This window comes from Gopherus flavomarginatus, chromosome 2, assembly GCF_025201925.1.
Source record: "Gopherus flavomarginatus isolate rGopFla2 chromosome 2, rGopFla2.mat.asm, whole genome shotgun sequence".
In the NCBI taxonomy this organism is placed as follows: Eukaryota; Metazoa; Chordata; order Testudines; family Testudinidae; genus Gopherus; species Gopherus flavomarginatus.
Window position 1 is genome coordinate 74,816,332 of NC_066618.1, and position 21,097 is coordinate 74,837,428.

The 21,097-nt window shown below is 40.6% G+C and overlaps 1 protein-coding gene across 7 annotated transcripts in view; it reads right to left on the reverse strand.

Moving 5' to 3' along the window:
- Positions 1 to 21,097, reverse strand: part of NEK10 (NIMA related kinase 10) — a 182,601-nt gene that overhangs the window by 46,296 nt on the left and 115,208 nt on the right. For 6 of the 7 annotated variants that reach the window (XR_007772384.1, XM_050938314.1, XM_050938313.1 and 3 more), the window contains 3 exons: positions 20,380 to 20,509; positions 19,711 to 19,781; positions 11,032 to 11,245 (listed from right to left, as the gene is read on the reverse strand). The exons of the other annotated variant lie outside the window; for it this stretch is intronic. Coding sequence is in view for 5 of the 6 variants with exons in the window: in XM_050938314.1 (XP_050794271.1) it covers positions 11,032 to 11,245; positions 19,711 to 19,781; positions 20,380 to 20,509 (415 nt within the window). In the remaining variant the exon portion in view is untranslated. The remainder of the gene's footprint in view (positions 1 to 11,031; positions 11,246 to 19,710; positions 19,782 to 20,379; positions 20,510 to 21,097) is intronic. 7 annotated transcript variants of the gene reach the window in all.

Below are 21,097 nucleotides of genomic sequence, written 5' to 3' on the forward strand. Positions count from 1 at the left end.
TTTATGACATAATTACAATATTATGGAATTTTTTTTTTTAAAAAAAGCTCATTGTGACCAATAGACTAAAAAGACTCCAACTGAATAAATCAGGTCTATTGGATAATTACCATTCTTCATTTAGGCATTTTTAAATCTATTAGTGGATTTATAGTAACACTCCCAATAACAGTTTTTTGTGATGAATGAAATATACAAGCCTGGTGCAGAAAGAATTAAACTGTTTTATGAAATACCCAAAGCAATATCAAATCATATTGTGGGGCTGTTTGCCAAACTTCATCTTTAATCAAAACAATTTGCTAGTTTTAATAGCATGAGAGATACAGATGAGAGAACCTGAAACGGTTCTGACTGGTTCCCAGGAGTAAATACTCAAAGAAGAAAATGTACTTGCCAAGTAACTGAGTAAATTATCAGTGTAGTTGGGATTAACATGTGCCTTTGGAAACCAGTGCCTTAGCACTTGGGGCATGAGCACTCTCTTTTGAGGAACTGAACATTTAGCAAAAGGTTTACAGGAGTCAAATCCATAGCTCTTTTCCATTTAATCAAAAACTAACAAAAGACTTGAAGAAATGGGAGTGAAGGTTGGGCAGTATAGTATTGTACTGATAATCTATTTGAAGAATTGCAAACCGTTTGAGTACTGTTAATATTGAACCCTACCCTGGAGAGATTAGCTGGTAATAAACAGCCCTCAAAGGAAGTGGGTCAGAGGAAAAGCTAGTGAAATGAAAAGATTGCAAGATTACTCTCCCAAATTGGCATCAGAGCTAGACACCAAATCAAGAAAGGAATGCTGCCTAAAATGTGTGAATTGAGTCTTACAAATCTCTGTGACAGAAACATTCTTCAGACATACTCTGGAGGCTGTGCTGGAACTGGCTAAATGTGTCCTGCAGCCTTGAAGCAGTGTGACACCTGCAAGATTATAGAAGATCCATATACAAAGTCTGTTTAGTTAATCTCTGAACAAAGAGGACTCTCCATCTCCGGCTATCAATCTGACAGAGCTGAGTATAAATTTAGTACCAACACCATAGAGCCGATGGAAGCAGCAGCAAGTGATAGAGAGGAATAGAATATGTTGGTTTCCACCCTCACTCCCAGAGGCGCAGGAAGGATGTTAAATAAATAAATAAATCTACTCCCAGCTAGAAAAGAGCTTATAATTTTTAATATATAAACTATTCTTCCCTCTGTAGGGAGAGATTCTTGGAGGACACTGGAAAATTTTAGAAGGAAACCAGATAGCTGTAGGGAGGAGCTTGGTGTATAGGTGTTGGAAAACTTTATCCTTATGGAATGTCACATTCAGAGGGCCAGCCATCAGGACCTGACTCTCACTTACTCTATCTATTGTTGCAGCCACAGAGAATGTCATTTAGAGATCTGGATGGTAAAGACGACACTCCTCCACTAGTATAAAAGGTGGCTCCATCAAGTCTGGCAACCTCAGGTTCAGTTTCCATGAGCTTGGTGGTTCTCATACAGGAAGAAAGACCTATGTCCTTGAAGAAATATGTTAATGGTGGGATACCCAAGGACTTATAAGCCTTTAAATGGGGTGTGGCTGGATGATGTTATTATTTGTGTTATCGTAGCCTGTATGAGCCCCAGTCATAGATTGGAACCCCACTGGGCTAGGTGCTGTACAGAGAACAAAAGACTGCATGATTAACTTTAACCATGTTTACAGAAACTCTTGATTTCCTGGGTACAATATTCTCAAAAAAGAGGAGGATCTAAGGAGCATATTCTTGGTGGAGGCCCATTGTGAGGATGCAGCTTCCTTTCCCGTCATCATATTCAGCCAATGCCTCATTTTTTCCATTGGTTGGAAAGTTTATCTCCTAGAGAAATCAATCCCACCCCCTTCCAGTGTAAACAAAAACTACACAAAAAGAAGTAAATCCCAAAAGTCCCTGGGCAAAAGCCCCTTGTGATGGAGTATGCAAACCCCACACTGGACAAACGGGGTGAAAGAGCTGCTCTGAGCTCAGTCAGCTCCGCCATGCCACACCTGCAAGGCTTGCATAGGCTGGAGGAGGAGGAGCTTATAATGGGATCAGAGCAGCTAAATGATTGGCAGACAAGGGAAGAGAACAGACCTTCAGCCCTCGGCTCCTGAGGAAAAGGCTGACTGAAGACAGGAGCTTCCCAGATGACCTCTGCCTGAAAGGTCCCTCCCTGAGGAAAGGGAGGGCCAGATCCTGATGCACCCTGAGAGGGAGTCATTTCCCCCTTATCTCTTACTAGCTCAGTTTAATTGTGTTAATTCCCCTTGCTTTTTGTTCCCGGACTACTCCAGAAGGGAAGACATTTTAAGTGAACTGTCTAGAGGGCTAAGTCACAGGAAGAGGCAGGTCACTGCAGAGATGGAACAGCAATTGGCAGGAGCCACCCAGCAGGGAGAGACATGCTACACCATGTCCCGCCACAAGGAGGTGCCAGTGGTGAGTCAACCCCCTCACAATGGTTGGAGAATGCAGGCATCTTTCCTACCCCTCGAGAGCAGGGGGACTGACTGATCCAGACCAGCAAATACCCTAGATTTAAAGGTGTGGGTTGATAGGATGGACAACATGAATATAGAGTGTCTTCTCAAACGGATGACTGAAAACCAGAAGCAGCAACTCCTGCAGCAAATAGCTACCCAGCAGCATCAGCTGGTCCAGGTCTTATGGGCAGAACAGCAGGAACAGCAGCAAAGGCTGTTCCAATAAGTAATGGCCCTGATGGAGCCTTTGGGTCCCCATACAGTTTCCCCTCCAGCGACTGTAGCCCAGCCCAAGTGGCCCCACCCGTGGCAGTAAAACTTACAAAGACAGGCCCTGGGGACAACCCAGAGGCTTTCTTGGTAATGTCTGAGTAAGTTGGAGATGGCAACCCAGTGCCACCTGACCAGTGGGCCACCCTGTTATCACCTTATCTGACAGGAGCTGGTATGCCATAATGCCAGTACCTGCATACCAGGGACTGGATCCAGTGTCTGCCCTATACTATGTCTGGGTAAAAGTAGCTATACTTGACTACCTTTGACATCTGACACAAGTTATCTGGGTAGAAATACTTCCAGGGAGCCTGGCCCCACATGGTTAGCCAGAAATTAAGAGACTTCCCCAGAAGGGCCACAAGGAAGTGATGTTGCCTCTCCTGCCTTACAGGCACCAGTGGTTAGTCAACCCCTAGGTGAATTGTGTCCCTTTTTCTCAGGAGTTCACCCCTCCTTATACTGAGTCCCTGTCTTTGCCCAACTCTTCTCAAAACTTCCTGCCAGGTTTCTAATTCTGGCTTCTTCCTCAATCCCTTTCCTCTTGGAAGGGTCAGTGCTCCTACCCCTTCCTGGTCTCCTCCATGCCAGAGAGACTCACAACTCGTCCTACTATTTCCAGGATTTCTCTGAGAATGAGGAAAGTAGACCTATATATAACCAGCATGCTGTATCAGCAGCCCACTGTTTTCATAATTGTTGAACTGCAAGTCTCAGAATCATGCTTTTCAATGGAAAAAGAAGTAGTCTTAACTGTGCAGGACAAATGACTTCTGTGCAAGATTTGACACATTTCTTTAGAGCAGCTGAAGTCTGTATTTTAGCAAAATGCTATAGTCCCAGCCACCAAGTGCAGTGATTTCAGATTTGGGTGTAGAATCGTCTGAGATAGAAGATCTAGGAGAATTAGAAGCTGATATGTAGATTTTTTTCATTGTGCTCCGAAGGCCTGAGAATCAGATTTTCAATGTCCTGCCTTGCCTCAGCTTTCTGATGGCCCTTGATAGGAGGAGGGAAGGCATAATGGAAAATCCTGCTCCAGTCTTGCCCCATCTTGAACAAAAGTCCTTTCTTATTTTCAAGTATATAAGATAAATAAATTGTGGCTCACCTCTTACTGATTTTTAAAAAAACTATTGCTATACGTGAACCATACTTCTGCTTCCTTTCCATGTGCTCTGTGGCGTTAACCTGTATCGAGTGCACTCCTTACTCCTATTTCTCTCTATAATCACCACCTTCCTCACACTGGTGCAATATCTGACACACACACTCTCTCTCTCTCCTCATCCATGTACTTATATGGCCCTTGTCACCAAGGATATGAGCACTATCAGAAGACTGTATCTTCCACTTTCAAAGGGGTGACCTCTGTATATAATAAATCTCTTCCATATCTAACTTTTAGGAAACTATGATTATGAAAAAATAAAAACCTTATACCATTCAGTTTCTTTCTGACCTGTTCGCAACAGAAACATTCAGAAATGATTGAACGTTTTTAAAAATGTAATAAAAAGAAAGTTATTGCTCTTTGGCTTGGGTCTTTTTTTGCCACATTTCAGCCCAAAGCATTTTTATACTAGAAATATAAAACCCTGGTGGGGTAGGCGTAGAGGGTTATAATTATCACTCTTAATTGCAGAGCAGTGATGATACCACTATAATAAATGGCATAAAAACACTCGAACACATTAATGAACTGCAACTAAATGAAATTAATGAATATGCTTGTCCTTGTCTTTCTAATGTCCTTGATACGTTGATCACACATTTTCACAGCTGACAATTTAGAAAATAAATCATACAAGAAATGGCTAATTTACCACATTCAGCAACTCTCGAAAAAACAATACCACCAAAACATTTTTCACAATGGATGTATCTTATTCTCCCAAATACTGTAACAGTTTACTGATAATACTATACTGTACTATGTTTAAGCAAGCAACCTCTTCCAGGTTTCTTTTAATCATACAAAAAATAGCTTTCAGTTCTTAAACTATAGTTCAATTATGTGCTACTTAAATGCCAAAATGGAGCAGCATCAGGATGAGATCAACAGAGCAAAAGGAGAAAGAACATAACAGTTTACGGAGGGTTAGATTTTCAAGACAAATAATGGTCCTTGTTCATTTTAAAATTAAAAAAAACAATTGTGTACATCAGTGCAGATGTAAACTGCCTCCATGAAACTGTAATCACAAGTACAAGGTTTGCATATTTTAAATTAAAGTCAAGATTGTATTATGTTCACTGTAACATTAATAACCTGTTGCATTCTGCATGATTTGAAAACAAACATATTATTTGCTTCAACTAATAAGAGACCAGCCTATGCATACATACACAACTGTTTTAAAAGAAAAATACTTTTAGGAATGAACTGGTATTTGACTGGCTGAAGTTGTATTTAATTTAATCCTCATCAATGAATAATACTCAAATCCATCAAGTAAAAGATACATTTAGGCACAAATGAAGAGGAAAATAAAAATAAACATTAATCTAATCCAATTCTTATTTGTGTTCCGGAGCTGACGAGAGTAAAAGTAACAAACTCATAACTGTTTTGCTAACTACATTTTTACCTTGTATTGCAGATGATACTTGGAAACAAACGCAAAGTTATCAGAAGTAGGGTCACCATCCTTAGCTGTGGCTAGGGAGTGCGGAGCTCAGTTTAGCGATGGTAGAGGATTGCAAGGCAAAAGTGGAATTAGGTCACTTTGAACTCCCCTGATTCTGAGCTGGTTATGTGACTGTCCAGTTATATTGTGTAAGTTACAGCTGCTCTTCATGACACTAGCTGCCACAGTTACAGCAACCAGGGATTACTTGGGCACTGAAAAGCCCAGGCCATGCTCCTTCCCATTGGCCATGCCACTTGCCATTCATTGGGAGGGAAAGTGGAGGAGCTGCTTCTATATTACTGTAGGATTCCAGCCACTGTACTGACTGTAGAGCTGCTTTGTGTTGGTGGGATACTGCAAAGAGATCCCAATACATTTCAGGAAGGGAGCTCTAATATTCAGGTTATGCAGAGATTTTTGAACCTATCCAAAAGGGCATAATATTGGAATTTGTCAAGTTAAAAACAAAGAGTTTATTCATGTAAAAATAAACTGAAGTTCAGCTCTCAATGGAATAGTGATCTAAAAGATAAGCACCAAAATGACCAAATCACAATTGCAGAATGGGATGAAAGTGACAATCCTTCCAAGAAGGCACTGAAAATTGGGAAGGCTGAAAGAATATTTACTTATTCAGATTACTGGGAAATACAAAAAGCTTCCAGTCTGTATTTTTTTCAACTGCCTGTCTATCATGACAAAGGGGGCCTCATTAAGATGAAAAGGGCACACCAGACCCCTGGCCCCCAAGCAAAGCATGTAAAAGACCTCACTCAGTACTTATCTCTCTACTTAATTTTTCGAGAGCAATAGAAGTAGAACTGGTCAAAAAATGTTGAGAGAAGGTATCCATCAGAAAATGCCTTTGAAATGTTTTCAAGAATGTGTCACTTTTGATGAAATTTTCTATGGGAAAAAAGTCATTTTCATATTTTAATAAAAACATTTAATATTAGCATCAATATTTCATTTCAATAAGGTAAAAATGTTTCATTTTGACTATTGTTTTATTTCATTTTGATTTTTATAATTTAATTTTAATATTATAGTTTATCTTCTGTGTATAATATGCAATATTTTGTATTATGTTTTGACATTTTCAAAATGAAAAAAATTTACCTTATAAAATAAAATGTTTTGACATTAGCAAAATACAAGGTTTGGAATGCTTCCAAATCAATTTTTGGGGGAATTTACACTCAGAGAAATTCTGAAATTTCAACTTTTCATTCTGATTTAGAATGTAAAGAAATTTTGAAATGTTGGAATTTCCTGCAGAACTTTCAGCCAAATGTGAAATTTAGCCTGAACTGGTTTTTGAATTTTGATTTTTAAGTGGAAAATGCTGACAGTTATAGAAATTACATCCCATTTTTAAGTCCCAGGATATGTGAATATGTTTGCTTCCTCAGAGCTCCTAAGCATTACAGCTAAGGTAGCCAACTCCTGAGATCATGCGTAATCATGAAATGGTAATGGAAGGTGACTATGTAATCCAACAGGTATTTCGACAATAATTAAATAAAAGTAAACTTACTTTAAATTTATTGTACAGATTCTATTAAATGTTAGATGCCTGATATACAACGGCCAAGTTTTTAAAACTTGGGTGTCCAAAGTTAAGCTTCTCAGAACCAAAGGAAGCCGCATGGCCTGCTCCACAAGGTGCTGCTTGATGCACAAGTCTCTCAACACCTACATTCTCATCTTAAATGACTTACAGATGGAGCACCTTTTCATAATGTGCCCTTCTCTTCTAGGTACAATGAACTCTGAGTGTGTGTGTGGGGGGGGTCAGTAATAAGGATAGCTACCTTACACAATCGGCAGTGTTTAAAACCTGGCAAGGGCAGCCCACCAGGCTAAATCCTACTTAACTACTGACTACCTAAAACCTAAGGGATCTGCTATAGCTAACAATAAATAACTCACTATATACAACAACATCACAGAAATATAGAAAAGTATGAGGTGAGACACAACGTAGAATGTTCTGACTCAAGCTGCAGATGGTGAGAAGGAACTGAGAACTCGCATGGCACTGCCTTTAAATAGCCTCAGGTGGGGCTATGGGACCAGAGGGCATAACCATTGTTCCTATGGGTACCACTAGGCAAAGTTTTCTGGCTTCAATGTGCTGGGAATGCACAAACCCGAGTGGAATACATGTCTGCAACCACTCAAAGGCTCAGATTCTGAAGCACAATTCTATGGCAATGGGGTGAATTACTCTATATATTATGTATGTTGCTACAGTCACATACTTCACAATGGAACTTTCAGCCCAGGGCAGTATTTTAGGGCCATAATGTCAAAGAACCCCACATGCCACAAGATAATAGAATGGCAGTGAGATTACAACCTCTCCCATGCAACCCCTACTAAGTGTAAGCAGAGTCAGGATGAGCGCTACCCTGACATCTGGTGGTGAATTGTAGGGAATGTAGAAAGAATTCCAAGAATTTCAAAGAATGGGGAAAGATTTGCATTGGCATCCACCCTCCACTTAGCATAAGCCCACAGCAGACTGGGATGGTTATTTTAACAGCTCTGGGATCCCCAATTTCTTTGTTATTGGGGCAGGGGAAAAAAAAGTTTGTCACCCTGATTGTGTGAATGGGGAGCTGTGGGACTGCTTTGTGACAGAGATGACTCAACCTCAGTTGGGTGGTACTTGCTAAACATGGGACATGGGTTCCAAAACCCCATGAAGGGAGAGAGGTTGGGGACTGGTGTGTGTATCTGATGGTATGGGCCCCTTGTGAGGGCCTGGAACACCAATTGCACATCCTCCTCTCTCCACTGTGGAATGTCAGAGTTGATTTTTTTATTCCCTTAAGAATCCGGATACAGGTTACTGAGCTGAACTCACATTTGGCTAATAGTGCACTAGCACTGGGGCTCCCCTACTATGAGCTGAAATCACTAAAGAGCTGAAATTACTGAGCTGAGAGCATTGAGTACTGTGCTAACTAGTGGGGGAGCCTGAAGCTATACTGTGGAACAGAGCAGCTGGCGGAGTGGAGCAGTTTGTGGGGACGGCTGGAGCGGATCACGGGACAGCTGGTGGAGCAGAGTGGCTGGCAGAGCGGAGTAGCTGTGGGACGGGTGGAGCAGCCCACAGAGCGAGCGGAGCCGAGCAGTTTGCAGGGACAACTGGAGCAGCTCACGGGACAGCTGGTGGAGCAGAGCAGCTGGTGGAGCAGAGCAGTTTGTGAGGATGGCTGGAGGAGCAGAGTGGAGCGGCTGGTAAAGCGGAGCAGTTTGTGGAGAAGGCAGGAGCAGAACCCACGGAGAGGCAGGGCAGTTGGCCCCGGACCACGTAAGGTGCCCCTTTCTACCCAGGCTGAGGGGAGGGACCTCTGCAGATAGACTCTCGAACTTTGGGGCTGCACTGACCCAGGACAGAGACTTTTGGATTGTGGGACTTTTGGGACTGTGGGTGATTTGGGGGTTGCTGGACTCAAGAGCCCAGGAAAGAGGACACAGCCCAATTTCCTGGGGTGGGTCTTTGCTCACGGTTTGGTCTATGACCTCTAGTTGAGGTGTTTTCCCAATTTAGTGTTTGTTGTTTATCTCATGTATTAAACCTTTTCTGCTACACCGAGACTCTGTGCTTGCGAGAGGGGAAGCATTGCCTCTTTGAGGCGCCTAGAGGTGTGTGTAAGATTTTCCCTGGTCACTGGGTGGGGGCTCGAGCTGGTTTGGCATTGGGTTATTGAAACAGAACTCCTGGATACTGAACCCGGCCCTTGTTGCTGCCAACTCAGAGGGGCAGAAGGGTTACATAAGTATAAATTTTCTAAAATGAAAATGTCAACAAATTCCTATTTTGAGCTTCTCCCTAGCCGAGACGGGAAGTCCATGCAGTAGCTTCTGCATCCTGTGTGTTGAACACAAATAGTACAAGGATCCTCAGGAGGATGGGGAAATCATTTGGAGGAGCTTCTTACTAAGCAGCATTATAGACCCTGGCCATGGACTGAGGCCTGAAGGTCCTCCAGGTTGGTCATCTGGGTAAAGGGCATACATGACAGTAAGGGTCCTAGGGGCCCCTTAATATCACAGAACCAGAACCAGGATTTAAAACTAAGAAAATTTGTATTTTATATGCTAGTTTTATTAAAGTAAAGCACAGGGAACTCAAGTTATTACACCTGTTAGGAGAATGTTTAAATATAAATTGCTTCGTTTCATACTGTTCCATAATGTATGTGTATAAAAATAAATACATTTTTAGTTTTTAACCTACAGTAAGATTTTTATTTTTTTAATTGCCTATTTATACACCATCTTCCAAAACCTGGCAAGCACTCTCATGAGCTCTTCCAAAGCTGTGCATGATGACAGCTTTGTTATCATTTTAGTGCATGAGACAGGAAATGAAACTGACCATCCAAAGATACTGAAAATGACTATAAACAAAGTGAGCTTTCATATGGAAAGTAGGCAAACTGGGGTTGCGGGGGGGAAACAGGTGAGAGGAGGGAAAATATTTTCCCCAATACCTCTTTTCATGATTACCTTACCTTCATGATTGACTTGTAACCATAGCACAAAAATTTCACACCAGTGTGATGTGTGTTGGTGTCCCTTTAAATTGAAAAAAAAATCTGAATTGGAATAATTTAATAACGATTGTTTTATTGGAGTGGGAGATTTGGAAAACTATGCAATGCAAAAATAAGTTACTTGTTCCATGAAATGTTATAATGAGCTAGTGATAAAGACAATGAAGCATCTTTAAGAAATCCACTGGTTGGGGACTGGAAGCTACTCTCAATCTTTTTCTAGGAGACAGAGATTTTCAGTGAGAGCTATAAGGGTGAGCCCAAATAACAGAAGAGTTTAAAAGTGCCCTCCTCAGAGAGATGTGATTATTGAATCTACCAGTATAGCTGTATAAATTATCATAACTTTACTTTTTTCTTGAGTTTATAATAATTTATACTGTGAGTTTTTACTGTGGAAAACTTTTTTCTGTCATTTTTTCAGTAAATTCTCCAAGAATACATATGAGCTTACCTTCATTAAGTAAAACACTGAAATCCTTGACTAAGCTCACAAAACAAAGCCTGAAGCAAAATGAAAGAACTGCAAAAGATGCTTCTAAAGAACTATATCAGATAGCAAGACAAGCTTAGCAAATACACTATCAGCTCACTACTCTTTATCTACCAACCTGTAATTAAAAATTAAATATGTGTAGGTGTCACTTTCTAGGTGCCATCATTTGTGAATCATGCACAGGATTATTCCATTGCGGCCAAGTGTACATTTTGCTACTCACTAATCATTTAAAAATGTGCATACATAATTAAATGTTAGCAGATTCTATTAAAAATGCAAGAGCCAGTCTGATTCATGCCATTGTCAACATTGGATGAAGGTAGTTTGTAAGATATTGTAACGATTACTGTATTTTTGTGCACATGGCAAAATTAATAACTATCGAGTTTAAAATAAATTTTAAAATTTGCATGGATTTCAACTTTAATTTTTATAAAACAATAAGCGCTTTAATTGAGAAATGGATATATTTTATTAGTCCCCAAAATGTACAGGCGTAGCACAGTGTGATGATAATAAAAGACAAAACAAAATCCTAAGTCATTTACTTACATGAGATAGGATGGCAAGCTGCTGGTGACATGTCACTGCATTCTTATTAGCCTCCATGAAATATCTCTGGGTGCGTCTTCTCTCGCGCTCCAGCTTCTTCTCCAAAGCAAACTGGGAGGTGGACAATCCATCTAAATATTTCATCATCACATCAGATATCACTGAACTGACTTCTACTATGTCTGGACGAGTCTCTGCATCAGGAGTCAAGCACCTATTGAAAGACCCATTACCTAATGAAAAATCTATGCATTACAACACAGTTTTATTTACCTATTTCTGGATATCCACTTAATATCACTAACACATATTCACTGGTAATTATCAGTGGTTATATTGGGCAGCAGCTGGGGTAAAACTGAAATCTAGTAGGTCAGCAGCTTGAAAGTCCAAAAATGAATAAAAACCAACGAAACAAATGCCTACAGTGTTCAGCTGGTACAGAGCACTTCACTACAAAGTGAGAACATCTGCTAACTAGTTTATAAAAATATTATTGCAAAAGTCTTTGTAGTGGTAAATTTTAAGCAGTGTTCTCACATTCAGTATTGTCTCACATACTGAAGTTAACTGTAGGGCAGCATTATATGTTAATAATATATGACAAGGTCTACAGCTGATACTGAAAGAAGAGTGGCAGAGCAGAGGACAATTGACAGCTGTCATAACCTAGTCCCAGATTTGGACCTTAGCGTCCAAAATATGGGGGTTAACATGAAAACCTCCAAGCTTAGTTACCAGCTTGGACCTGGTACCTGCTGCCACCACCCAAAAAATTAGAGTGTTTTGGGGCACTCTGGTCCCCCTGAAAAACCTCCCCTGGGGACCCCAAGACCCAAATCCCTTGAGTCTCACAACAAAGGGAAATAATCCTTTTTCCCTTCCCCCCTCCAGGTGCTCCTGGAGAGATACACAGACACAAGCTCTGTGAATCCAAACAGAGTGACTCCCCCTCTCCGTTCCCAGTCCTGGAAACCAAAAGCACTTTCCTATTCACCCAGAGGGAATGCAAAATCAGGCTAGCAAATCCAACACACACAGATCTCCCCCCTGATTTCTTCCTCCCACCAATTCCCTGGTGAGTACAGACTCAATTTCCCTGAAGTAAAGAAAAACTCCAACAGGTCTTAAAAGAAAGCTTTATATAAAAAGAAAGAAAAATACATACAAATGGTCTCTCTGTATTAAGGTGACGAAATACAGGGTCAATTGCTTAAAAGAATATTGAATAAACAGCCTTATTCAAAAAGAATGCAAATCAAAGCACTCCAGTACTTATATTCATGCAAATACCAAAGAAAAGAAACCATATAACTTACTATCTGATCTCTTTGTCCTTACACTTAGAAACAGAAGACTAGAAAGTAGAAACTACTTCTCCAAAGCTCAGAGAAAGCAGGCAGACAGACAAAAGACCTCAGACACACAATTCCCTCCACCCAAAGTTGAAAAAAATCCGGTTTCCTGATTGGTCCTCTGGTCAGGTGCTTCAGGTGAAAGAGACATTAACCCTTAGCTATCTGTTTATGACAACAGCAGCCGAGGATCTGCCCCCAGAGTACTTTCAACCAGCTGAGTTCAAGCATGTGTATACATGAATCAAACACACTTCTTGAAGGGAAAATTTCAGAACATGATTTTGTTATTCCTAAAAGGGCGCTATTTTAATAAACATATCCTACATTTATAGTAATACTTTATAAGATGTTTTATACAGTATTTGAGAAAACAAGTCCATTTACATCTCTCTCTGTGTCAATTGTTCAAGATCATTATGTTCCTCCCTGGTTTTATTCAAACTTTTGCATTCTTTTCCTTTTAACAGATGCGGGCTTATTTGCTGTTTTAAAAAATGGCAATCAAAGGGAAGTTTATTTTCTTCACTTCAATCCAGTGAAATTTGTGAGAATTTCCAAGAATCATGTGAGCTGGAAAGGACCTCTAGTGCGTCATTAATCCATTTCCCCAGCATCATGGCAGGCAGGGGCGGCTCCAGGCACCAGAACACCAAGAGCGTGCCTGGGGTGGCAAGCCACGGGGGGTGCTCTGCCGGTCACCACGAGGGCGGCAGGCAGGTTGCCTTCGGCGGCATGCCTGTGGAGGGTCTGCTGGTCCTGTGGCTTCAGCGGACCTCCTGCAGGCGTGCTGCCGAATCCACGGGACCGGGAACCTCTCACAGGCAAGCCACCGAAGGCAGCCTGCCTGCCGTGCTTGGGGCAGCAAAATACCTAGAACCGCCCCTGATGGCAGAACTGGTTTATTTACAACTGAACATCTAAAAGATGGATATTTAACCATTAATATAACCATGACTGTGATTTCACAGCTTTCTCTGGCAACAAGTTCTTATATTTACAAATTTTACCTGCAATACTGAACATAAATTACCAGTTGCAACATAAAGCCATTGTTTCTTTGCTCCTCATTGGCTGAAAAACTGATACCTGGTTTATTTATAGCATCCCTATTATGGAGAGAGATCACATCTCAGTCATCTGGAGTGAACATGTCCAGCCCTCTTAATTTTTACTCATAGATCTTATTTTCCACATCTCTTATTTTTGCGGCTTTCCTTGAACTCTTTTCATTTTGTCTAAATCTCTTTGAAAGTATGAAGCAAAAACTGAACAAAATACTTCAGTTGATCGATACTAAGGAATGCAGAATATTTATCTGGTTTATTTTACGCTTGCCACAAATGTTAATATCACCTAAACAGAGTATTTGTGCTACTGACACCTTATTCCCAGTGCTTTCATATAATTATCTGTTACATCTATTACAACTTTTTAGAATGTGGATAAAGTGATGAAAAGTTCAGTTATATTGATAATTATATGGATTATCAGTGAACAGGTTAAAATAATCACTGTGTGTATAGTTATAAAGGGTAACTAAATAGTGGGCCCTCAACCAGATACTCCCTTTTACAATTTTTGAAATATTATGTATTTTTGAATAAGAGGGAGGAAGACAGACATAAAGGGAAAGCAGCAAAGAATCCTGTGGCACCTTATAGACTAACAGATGTTTTGGAGCATGAGCTTTCGTGAGTGAATACCCACTTCATCAGATGCATGTAGTGGAAATTTCCAGGGGCAGGTATATGCAAGCAAGCTAGAGATAATGAGGTTAGTTCAATCAGGGAGGATGAGGCCCTGTTCTAGCAGTTGAGGTGTGAAAACCAAGGGAGGAGAAACTGGTTCTGTAGTTGGCAAGCCATTCACAGTCTTTGTTTAATCCTGAGCTGATGGTGTCAAATTTGCAGATGAACTGAAGCTAAGCAGTTTCTCTTTGAAGTCTGGTCCTGAAGTTTTTTTGCTGCAGGATAGCCACCTTAAGGTCTGCTATAGTGTGGCCAGGGAGGTTGAAGTGTTCTCCTACAGGTTTTTGTATATTGCCATTCCTAATATCTGATTTGTGTCCATTTATCCTTTCCCGTAGAGACTGTCCAGTTTGGCCGATGTACATAGCAGAGGGGCATTGCTGGCATATGATGGCGTATATTACATTGGTGGACGTGCAGGTGAATGAACCGGTGATGGTGTGGCTGATCTGGTTAGGTCCTGTGATGGTGTCGCTGGTGTAGACATGTGGGCAAAGTTGGCATCGAGGTTTGTTGCATGGATTGGTTCCTGAGCTAGAGTTACTATGGTACGGTGTGCAGTTACTGGTGAGAATGTTTCAGGTTGGCAGGTTGTCTGTGGGCGAGGACTGGCCTGCCACCCAAGGCCTGTGAAAGTGTGGGGTCATTGTCCAGGATGGGTTGTAGATCCCTGATGATGTGCTGGAGGGGTTTTTAGCTGGGGACTGTACGTGATCGCCAGTGGAGTCCTGTTGGTTTCTTTCTTGGGTTTGTCTTGCAGTAGGAGGCTTCTGGGTACATGTCTGGCTCTGTTGATCTGTTTCCTTATTTCCTCGTGCAGGTATTGTAGTTTTGAGAATGCTTGATGGAGATTTTGTATGTGTTGGTCTCTGTCTGAGGGGTTAGAGCAGATGCGGTTGTACCTCAGTGCTTGGCTGTAGACAATGGATCGTGTGATGTGCCCGGGATGGAAGCTGGAGGCATGAAGGTAGGCATAGCGGTCGGTAGGTTTTCGGTATAGGGTGGTGTTAATGTGACCATCACTTATTTGCACCATGGTGTCTAGGAAGTGGACCTCCTGTGTAGATTGGTCCGGGCTGAGCTTGATGGTGGGGTGGAAGCTGTTGAAATCGTGGTGGAATTTTTCCAGAGTCTCCTTCCCATGTGTCCAGATGATGAAGATGTCATCAATGTAGTGAGTGGACGAGAGCTGAGGAAGCGTTGTTCCAGGTCGGCCATTAAAATATTGGCATATTGTGGGGCCATGCAGGTGCCCATAGCGGTGCCACTGATCTGGAGATATATATTGTCATCAAATTTGAAATAGTTGTGTGTGAGGATAAATGTGAGGTGTAGATATGTGGGCCAACTCTGCCCACATATCTACACCAGCGACACCATCACAGGACCTAACCAGGTCAGCCACACCATCACCGGTTCATTCACCTGCACGTCCACCAATGTAATATACGCCATCATATGCCAGCAATGCCCCTCTGCTATGTACATCGGCCAAACTGGACAGTCTCTACGGGAAAGGATAAATGGACACAAATCAGATATTAGGAATGGCAATATACAAAAACCTGTAGGAGAACACTTCAACCTCCCTGGCCACACTATAGCAGACCTTAAGGTGGCTATCCTGCAGCAAAAAAACTTCAGGACCAGACTTCAAAGAGAAACTGCTTAGCTTCAGTTCATCTGCAAATTTGACACCATCAGCTCAGGATTAAACAAAGACTGTGAATGGCTTGCCAACTACAGAACCAGTTTCTCCTCCCTTGGTTTTCACACCTCAACTGCTAGAACAGGGCCTCATCCTCCCTGATTGAACTAACCTCATTATCTCTAGCTTGCTTGCATATACCTGCCCCTGGAAATTTCCACTACATGCATCTGATGAAGTGGGTATTCACTCACGAAAGCTCATGCTCCAAAACATCTGTTAGTCTATAAGGTGCCACAGGATTCTTTGCTGCTTTTACAGATCCAGACTAACACGGCTACCCCTCTGATACTAGACATAAAGGGACAGATCCTCAGCACTGTGAAAAGGGATAGCTCCCTTGAAGTCACCATAAGGTTCTGATCCAGTCAGAAAGAGACAGAATGAATACATGATTATGGCACGTTGAGGCATGAAGGTATTATCAGGATACATTTGGGATGACTGCATAATTGTTAAGTGGTGAGCAGTAAGTAAGTAATGCAAGTCATTCCAAATGAGTGCCAGTAACACAGAATGTGCCACATATGCTACAAACCCCCATACCTATTTTAGAAATGTTACTGTTTTTTTGTCTTCTTTCACTTGTATAGCCAGGCTCCCTTAGTTACCATGCAACTAACTGTTCAGGGCTCAGGAGGGTGCCATAAAACCCTTTGAAAACAACAAAAAAATATGTAATTTATGTCAGGGCCGTTTCAAGCTAGAGTTTGAATCCTGCTGGAAAGCTGGGATTCTAACTTTCCAATACATCAATAGGCTTGGAAAGTTTAGATTTTTGTTGGTAAATATCAATTTCATCATACACATACAAACTGACAAAAAATACTTCCATTGATAATAATCTAAATGTACAGACAGGCAAAGTAAGAAAAGTGCTGCTTGAGAACTCAAAGAGTTTGATTTAAGGCTATTTACTATCTATGTCAGGGGTAGGCAACCTATGAAATGGGTGCCAAAGGCGGCACGCAAGCTGATTTTCAGTGGCACTCACACTGCCTGGGTCCTGGCCACCGGTCCAGGGGCATCTGCATTTTAATTTAATTTTAAATGAAGCTTCTTAAACATTTTGAAACCTTATTTACTTTACATACAACTATAGTTTGGTTATACATTATAGACTTATTGAAAAAGACCTTCTAAAAAGTTTAAAATGTATTACTGGTATGCAAAACCTTAAATTAGAGTGAATAAATGAAGACTTGGCACATCACTCCTGAAAGGCTGCTGACCCCTGATCTATGTTTTGACATGTGATGTTGATAATTTGTGTTTTAACAGTTCTAAATCTTTAGCTCTTTGAATGTCAGCATCTCCTATCATTATGTAATTATTGTCTGACCCCTATTGCCTGACCCCCCTGATAATTTTCCACAACTGTGAAAATGTAAATCAATAAAAATCTAAAAAAAAATTAACAATAAACATCAATAGTATCTGTCAAAATTATAAAATAATAATAATAATTCTGCTAAGCCTAGACATGAAGCTAGAATTTCTCACCATTCAGGGCCATGAGAGAACAGGAACTCTATGTATAGAAATGATGCTGATATAGGACCCAGGTCTTCCTTTTGCGGGGTCAGTTTGACTTTTTTGGAGGCAGAATACCACATTTGAGGGAGAAAGCAGAAGCATTTTTGTTCCAGGTTGATTTTTTTTTTTTTAAAGGGAGCCATGGTGAACTGAAGCTGCTCAGAAGTGCACAAACTCAAACTCTGTACTTCTTGCCTTGCCCATTATCACCAGTCATAGTGGGCCACAAGCTAAATACTGTATGAGTCAACAGTGTAACACTGTTGCAAAAAAAGTAAACATTATTCTGATATGTATTAGCATGAGTGTTGTAAGCAACAAGAACTAATTCTTCTGCTCTACTCTGCAATGGTAAGGCCTCAACCGGAGTATTGTGTCCAGTTCTGGGTGCCATGCTTTGGGAAAGATGTGGATGAACTGGAGAGAGTCCAGAGAAGAGCAATAACAATTATTAAATATCTAGAAAACACGGTCTATGAGGGAAGATTGAAAAAAAATTGGTTTGTTTAGTCTGGAGAAGAGAAGACTGAGAGGGGACATGATAACAGTTTTCAAGTGCATAAAAGGTTGTTACAAGGAGGAGGGAGAAAAATTGTTCTATTTAACCTTTGAGGCCAGGACAAGAAGCAATGGGCTTAAATTGCAGCAAGGGAAGTTTAGGTTGGACATTAGGAAAAACTTCCTAACTGTCAGGGTAGTTAAGCACTGGAATAAATTGTCTAGGGAAGTTGCGGAATCTCCATCATTGGAGATTTTTTAAGAGCAGGTTAGACAAACACTCATTAGGGATGGTCTAAGTCAGGGGTCAGCAAGCTTTCAGAAGTGGTGTGCCAAGTCCCTCATTTAGTCACTCTAATTTAAGGTTTCGCGTGCCACTAATACATTTTAACGTTTTTAGAATGTCTCTTTCTATAAGTCTATAATATATAACTAAACTATTGTTGTATGTAAAGTAAATAAGGTTTTTAAAATGTTTAAGAAGCTTCATTTAAAATTCAACTAAAATGCAGAACCCTCCCCCCCCCCCCGGGACCGGTGGCCAGGACCCAGGTAGTGTGAGTGCCACTGAAAATCAGCTCCATAGGTTGCCTAACCCTGGTTTAAGTACTTAGCCCTGTCTTGAGTGCAGGGGACTGAACTAGAACAGTGGTTCTCAAAGCCGGTCTGCCACTTGTTCAAGGGAAAGCCCCTGGTAGGCCAGGCTGGTTTGTTTACCTGCCAGGTCCACAGGTTTGGCCGATCGCGGCTCCCACTGACCACAGTTTGCTGCTCCAGGCCAATGGGGGCTGCAAGAAGGGCAGCCAGCACATCCCTCGGCTTGCGCCGCTTCCCGTAACCCCCACTGGCCTGGAGAGGTGAACCGCAGTCAGTGGGAGCCACAATCGGCCGAACCTGTGGACACAGCAGGTAAACAAACCGGCCCAGCCCACCAGCGGCTTTCCTTGAACAAACAGCGGACTAGCTTTGAGAACCACAGAACCGGAAGACCTCTTGAGGTACCTTCCAATCCTACAGTTCTATGCTTCTATAAGCCTAGACCATTTCTTCTCTCCAAAAAACCTGTCTCCTGAGTGCTTACTTCATGTCAGAGTAATGCCAAGACGAGAGAGCAAGTCAAATTCCTTGCTGCATTTCCAATAATAAAGGATAGAGCCTTCAGAATCTGGAAATCTAAAATTAATTCACATCTGATCATTCATACACACTCTGAATCCCCAAATTATATAAAACACAGAGAGAGAAAAAGAAAAACGAGGGATACAACAGAGGTAATTTAAAACACAGAGAAGGAAAAAAGAAAAACAAGGGATACAACAGAGATAACTGATCTATAGATATATATTTACAAACTGTACATTCATAAATGCTTCTCATTACATGAAGAAAAATACCAGAGAAACATCCTGAATTTAAAACATTTCTAAAGAAACTCCTGTTATCAATAGAAACAAATAAACATTCCATTATAATTTGCAGAATATGGTAACATGCAATATCTTAAAAAGAAGCACTGGGAGACTCATTTTATTAAATGGCTCAACCTATCAGGCACTTTTTAATTATAAAAAAGGGAACATGCAACCAATAAACCATTTACAAGAGGAACCAATATTACAGGGCTCGACATGCTGATGGCAGTGGCATCTCTTATATGTATTATGAGCACATCTCTCTTTCTTCTTTTAACTCTAAAGCCCTTTTACATTCAGAGACAAAAACTGAAGATTATTAAAGTCAGTAAGTTGTTATATTGCCATCTGTATTAATGAAAATGTACAAAAAGCACCTTTCTGAGAAGACTGAGAAATAAAACTACATGAGTAATTACCTTTTAATAGTAACTGACAATTTTTCAGAGTAAACTCCTTCTGGCACTGGTTCATACATAGCTTCTACTATCTGCAAAATAAATAGGTGAGAGTGAAGAAAATAAAGATATTCCATTATACACATGGAAGTTTGTGTGATTAATGTTTTTCCTTGGAACAACATGACAGACATTACATCACCAGCATTAGTACATAAAGAAACTTTGGAGCATTTCTTCTAATGCAGAACTTGTTATAAGATAAACAGATTAATATAATATTAAGTAACCGTAGCCTAAAGAACAACAGCATTTGAGTCAGGGTGAAATTTACACAAAAATTGAAATATCTTTTATTTATGATAACGTTCTAGACTTCTACTAGTGCACGGCCTATTGTAAATCCAACCCTATAGTACCATCAGAAACCTTTAGAATCTAAAGATCCTACCATCAAATGATAGGGTAAAAATGTATTGGTAATTAAACTGTAAAATGCTACTGTGTAGAGAGTGTAACTTCTAGTGGTTACAATGGTAACACTGCAATCCACACCCAGATTTTACTTCTACTCATTCACATTTTTGTTCTGCAAAGTAGCTTGTCTTCTACAATTGTATATTTGAACCCTGGGGGACTCAGAAGGTGCATGCAAAAATAACTGCAGTTTGATCTACCAAACCTGCGTACTTTAGTTGCCAAGGAGAGCATATTGGTGCTGTAAAAAGGCGGCTTCAGAGTTGCCATCTGATAAAGAATGCACCCCGCAGCCCAGACATCAGCCTTCTCGCCATATGGTTCACTCTTTACAACTTCAGGACTAAATAAAAATAAATACAATTTAATACTCACTGAAGGTGGGAGAAAAGATCAGGTATAGAAAATACTGAGTTACTGATATCAATATGTAAACACAGAAAACAAAAGTGATACCAATATGTAAACACAGAAAACAAAAGCAATCAGTTACCATTTCTTAAAAAGCATAATGCCACTTTAAGTTTGTGATGCAATATTACTTGTGCATCACGAAATGTCATCACTTTATCTAATGATACCTGATTATAATTCCACAATCTTACAGAAATACAACAGGCTAGAGCTCACTGAATAATGCAAAATAAACTAAAATAAAATCCAAATCTATTAGTTTGAATTTTAAATACATTTGATTTACTAAGTTCTTACTCCTCTAAGGTGGTCACTTTTCACAATCAAGTTTTGTTGGCAAGCATTTCAAAAAGCAAATTTCAGGTTACACATGGGAGAATTTGTGGAAACAGGATTTAAATTTTGCACATGCAAGTATTTATTTGTTCCAGAAGTACTTGCTTTCTCGTCCAGCTGTGAATCAATACCACACAACTTAACTGACTAATTGTATTCAAGCAACACAGTTCAAATTTGG